General features: G+C 52.2%; 1 protein-coding gene across 1 annotated transcript; it reads left to right on the plus strand.

Annotated features, from left to right (window-relative positions):
• The first annotated feature begins 1,867 nt into the window (after positions 1-1,867).
• Positions 1,868-5,252, plus strand: ORM1 (orosomucoid 1). The gene is made up of 6 exons (XM_008589872.1): positions 1,868-1,981; positions 2,391-2,533; positions 2,764-2,834; positions 3,617-3,724; positions 3,865-3,968; positions 5,049-5,252. The coding sequence occupies exons 1-6, from the start codon at positions 1,868-1,870 to the stop codon at positions 5,112-5,114; spliced, it is 606 nt and encodes a 201-aa protein (XP_008588094.1). The 3' UTR covers positions 5,115-5,252.
• Positions 5,253-5,314: the final 62 nt, after the last annotated feature.

Below are 5,314 nucleotides of genomic sequence, written 5' to 3' on the forward strand. Positions count from 1 at the left end.
CTAGTACCATCCCTCAGAAACACTCAAAAGGATTTAGCTGATTTTCTAAGTCATCATCATAAACGAAGGAGCAGCGAGTGAGTGGGTGGGAGGGTGAGCATCCTGCAAACGTTCTAGCTCTTCAGTTGGGTGGTGAGTTCAGGGATATTCACCGTATCGTGTTTTATTATTAGCACATAGGTTTAGATATTCTTTTGTGCCTCAGACACTGCACAGTGATAAAATGGAAGAGTGAATGAATGATTGAGCCAATGAGTGAGACAGAGACGTGGCAGTGCCTGAGTCCACATGTCCAGGGATGGTCACAGGCTGGCCAAGGCTATCTTCTGCAGCTTCCACCAGGGCACAGAGGTGGGAGTTTGGGGGCCACCCACCTGTCATAGTGGGAGCCCCAGGTAGCTGAGGAATCTGCTGGCTGGTCCTGAGTCCAGGTGGGGCAGTTGAAGGCATATGCTGGGCAGGTTGGGCCGCCCTTGTGTGGCAGGTGCAGGCTGTCCTGTAGCCGTACATGGAACTGGGACACCTCCTCCTGCAGCTCTCGGATGTCCTGGCTGGGATGGGGGTGGAAACAGAAACCAAAAAGAACAGATGCAGGATGAACAGACCCACGGCCACTCCAGAGGATGCCCAGATGCATGGGCTTTTCTTCTTTTCCAGCAGGCACAAAGTCCATTCTGCTGTCAAATGACTCTAAAACTTTCCTGTGCATCCACTTTTCTTGCTACATACCTGACACCTTTCTGAGTTCATGGCCCTGGGCATCTGAGCAAATAGAATCTTTCTCTGAGGTTTACTCCTCCTAACATGCAGGGCCTGAGCAGCTGTTCACAAACACGAGACATGAATTAAGATAGAACATAGGAAAAATATATATGTAGTTATAGTAAGTGAATGAATAGTTATATATACATTAAAATTTTAACTGTAGACTGTACTGAAACATGAAAAATTATTCAAAATCTATGCAATTTAAAAGAACATAATATTGTAAGCACACCATTATTAAACTTTTTGAAGTTGACTCCATCACGTAGACTTGCAAATAAGGAGTGGAATCATGTATTTCACAATATTTACCGAGTGCCCCCTAGATGCTGGGTTCTGTTCCAGGACTGGTGATGGAAAGAGAGTAAATTCCCTGCTGCAGTGGGAGGGGGTGGGGGACAACAGAGAGATCGTTTCCTGTTTTAGGTGTTGGGAGACTGTTCAAGTAACTCATTTACTAGAAATAGACAATCAGGTCAGACGCCCCTTTTTGGAAATGTCCCTGCCTCCAGGGCTGGGATGGGGCCCTACTGAACTTTTGCTGTTGCACCGGTATTATGACACTCAGTTGGAATTGAATCCATGTTCATTTCCTCTCACCCTCGTCCCCTCAATCCCTGGCTGCACCAACCCCCCCCCCACACCTGCCACACACACGCCCTGCGCTAGCCTGGAAACTCACTAAGGTGTCTTCATCATGTGATTTATGGTTGGGCCCCACCCAAGTCTTGTGCTCGGTGGGGTAGGAATTGGGTGAAAGCAGGAGAGATCGCCGCGTGTGAAATCTATGGGCTCACACATCACATGTTAACTAATGTCACTTCAGCCCTCTCCCGCCTTGGCCTCGAATAAAACACAATCTAAGGCCCTCATAACGTCTGCAGGTCATGTCTCCAAATGAGAGCTGGGCTTGGAGGCTGTACCTACAGAGGGCTTTGGGGGAAGGTTTTGTGCAAGGTATTTCCCAAGCGCTGGCAGGATTGTGTCACAGCCCCAGCAGACCTTGGCTAGACCCCACGTGTCCCATCCACAGCTTGTTATAAAGGTCACGCAGTGCTCTCGCTACCAGCTCTGCCTGGCTCCAGGTGCCTCTTAGCCCAGTATGACGCTACCCTGGGCCCTCGCAATCCTGAGCCTCCTGCCTCTGCTGGAGGCCCAGAAGCTGCCATGTGCCAACCTGACAGCGGCACCTATCACCAATGCCACCTTAGAATGGGTGAGTGCCTGGGCTGCCCTGCCCCTGAGTATGTGGGCAGCTGCGGACCTCTCTGGGCTTATCTTTCCCCTGTGGGCTGTGATTATCCCCTGTCCCTGGCTCTGCCATTTCATCTCCTGGGTCCTGGGTGAAGTTCTGAGCCCTAGAGACTCTAGAGGCATTTCTCTGCTTTATAATTCAGAAGCCTCTCTGCAGAGTCCCTCTGAAGGGGACAGCTCTGTGCTGGGCATGGAAGAGCTGTCCAGGTGGTGGGGGAGGGGGGAGAAGTCTGCTCCTCAGGGCGATCTCCTGCATGTCCACTCCCACCTGGAGCCTCAGTGTCCCCATTTGCAAGATGAAGGGAGAGATCTGCTTGAGTCTCCTCCTGGCTTCTCCAAGCCCCCATCACCACTACCTGCCTGCTCCGCAGATCTCTGGCAAGTGGTTTTATATCGCCTCGGCCTTTCGAAATCCTGAGTACAAGCAGGAGGCTCAAGCGATCCAAGCGGACTTCTTTTACTTCACTGCCAACCTGACGGAGGACACTGTACTGCTCAGAGAATACCAGACCAAGTGAGAAATCATGCAGCCCACCCCGGCCCCAGCTTCTGGCTTCTGCTCCTAGATGCTGGAAGACCTGGAGCAAGTCCCTGCCTCTTCCTGGCCTCGGCCATTCCATCCCTGGCACGTGGGGACAGCTGACTCTGCTCTCCACCCAACTCCTGCCCCGGACTCTGATGGGCACCTGTCCACTTCTCTCCCACTGTCTTACTCTTCTTCTCCCACCTACTGTCTACCTTTAGGGGGGACAAGTGTATCTATAACTCCAGCTACCTGAAGGTCCAGCGAGAAAATGGGTCCCTCTCCAAATATGGTAAGGACCCACCACAGATGGGAGGGTCAGCCGTGTGGTGTGGGGTGGGCCAGCCTAAGCACGAGGGCTGGGACTGGAGCTCTGCAGGCTTTGGGCACAGAGAACACAGGACAGGCTCACTTCTTATATTTCCATGGTCCTGGTACCTGCACAGACAATAATCATTGGAATAAGTGCCAACGATTTTTAGCTCTTACTCTGTGCCAGGCATTATAAGTGCTTTACACCGACTAATCCACTTAACACAAACAACCCTAAGAGGACATTACAGTGCTCTGATGACACAGAGGAACAGAGATGTCAAGTAGATTCCCTGAGGTCACACAGCTTATAATTAGAACTAGAATTGAAACCCAGGGCAGGATCCAAACCTACCTATCTCTCAACCACTCTTTAAGATCCTTTGAAAGCTAAAGGTAAAAGCTGGTGTGTTGGGCAGATGGTAACTTTCCCATATCCCCACCATCACTGCATAGATATCACATAACAGAGGCACATAAATGCTGATGCCATTGAGCTGACACCACTTAGAAGCACTAAGCCTCCTCTCTGGGCCTCGTTTCCATCATCTATATAATAGGGAGAAAGGCCCTGATGGCCACTGTCTGCACGAGGCTCCTATGACCGCACATAGGTGTCATGCTCAGTGCAGCTCTGCACACGGCAGGTGCTGGGCACGCAGCAGACCAAGTGTCCCTGGGGCTTCGCTGATGGGCTCCTCACCATGAAACGGGGATGTTGTAACCTCCTGGGATCTCACCCAGAGCTCTTTTCTCTTCTAGAATGGGGCAGAGAAAATTTCGGCTACTTGGTGCTCCTCCAGGACCCGAGGACCTTCATACTTAACTTCTACCCAGAAGACAAGCAGAACGAGGGACTGTCCTTCTACAGTAGGCGCTCCCAGTAGCCCCTGATTTCCTCCCCACTCAGGCCTTGCCCCGTGTTCTCCCACCCCTGGGACTGGGCCCCCAGAACCCCAGCCTCCCTGGCCTCCTGCCCATGCCCTGCAACGTACTTGCTCCCCTCTCAGCTGACAAGCCGGAGGCCACCCAGGAGCAGCTGGAAGTGTTCCATGAAGCTATGGCATGCATGGGCATGCAGAAGTCAGAAGCCATCTACACAGACTGGAAAAAGGTAAACGCAAGAGACAGGGCAGTGCCCACTCTATCAGTGAGCTCACTCTGGGCAACTCCCAGAAGCCCAGAGAGGGAGAGCTGACAGCCAAGGCTGCACAGCAAGGCAGGTCTCCTGCTTTTAAGCACCTGCCTCCCTGCAGGGACAGCAGAGCTTCACAGAGGCCCATGGGTGGTGGGTGAGAGCCAAGGTGGAAAAAGACCCTACAAAATCAGGGAGGAAACTGGAGCAGGAGGGGAGGACCTGAAAGGCTAACAGGAGGGAACAGCATGAGCCAAGGGGCGATGGTGGGAACAGAGCAAGAGACACTCGTGGGAGTTACCATTATGGTTGCCTCCCACACCCCAGGCTACCCCACCTCCCCCTGGCCCTTGTTAATACCCATGAGGTGGGAATTACTATTGTGGTTTTCAGTGGCACCCAAACTGCAGCAAGTCCAGGACGGCCATCCCGAGTTTTACTATAAATGAGGATTACCTGTATGATTATTTTCTTACTACTTTCCTTTGCACTTGTGTTCAATGAAAGGCTTTACTATGTCACAATATCTGCAAAGTCACAGAGCTGATGAGCTGGTCACTTTTTTTTCATATACATGAAATACTTTTACAACTGCTGCAATAAAAATGTCTCCATCCCTTTCCCACCCGGGGTCATCTCCTGTGACCACCGGTGGTGTGAACCATCCCCTGCCCCAGCCCCAGGAAAGGGCTTAGGAGCACAGCTCCTGGGTGGGTCGCCCTGGTCTACAGCCTGCTTCCCCCATCACCTGGTCTTCGGACAGTTCCCATGGCCACCCTGAGCCTCAGGGGCACCGTCTCAAGGTGGTGGTGGTTGCGAGAATGCAAGAGACATTAAATGTCAGGTGTTTTTAAGGGGTTGAGCCTTCATCCTAGAGGTAAATAAACTGAGGCTCAGAGAGGGAAAATGATTTGCCCAACGTCACCCAGCTAGAAGTGGCAGAGCTGGAGATGGGGCCCTGCTTGGGCTGGTCCCAGAGGCCAGAGCCCATTCCACCTCTGCCCCTCTAGGACCCCCGCCTTCCCCCATCTCTGTGTTTCCTTCCTGCGCCGTCTCTAGGATCAGTGTGGGCCGCTGGAGAAGCAGCACGAGGAGGAGAGGAAGAAGAGAACAGAGGAGTCCTAGGAGGACACAGCTTTGGGACAGGAGCTCAGGGACGTCGGGGCCATCCTCAACCCCGCCCCACGCCCTGCCCTTTGTACCTCAGTTCTTTCCTCCAGTTGCTTCAATAAAACTTCTGCATTTGGAGCAGTCAGGTTGTCAGTCACGTGTCCGTTTGCTCATTCATTCATTCATTCACTCATTCATTCATTCATTCATTCATT

The sequence above is a fragment of the Galeopterus variegatus genome, unplaced genomic scaffold (genome assembly GCF_000696425.1).
Source record: "Galeopterus variegatus unplaced genomic scaffold, G_variegatus-3.0.2 Scaffold5708, whole genome shotgun sequence".
Classification (NCBI taxonomy): Eukaryota; Metazoa; Chordata; class Mammalia; order Dermoptera; family Cynocephalidae; genus Galeopterus; species Galeopterus variegatus.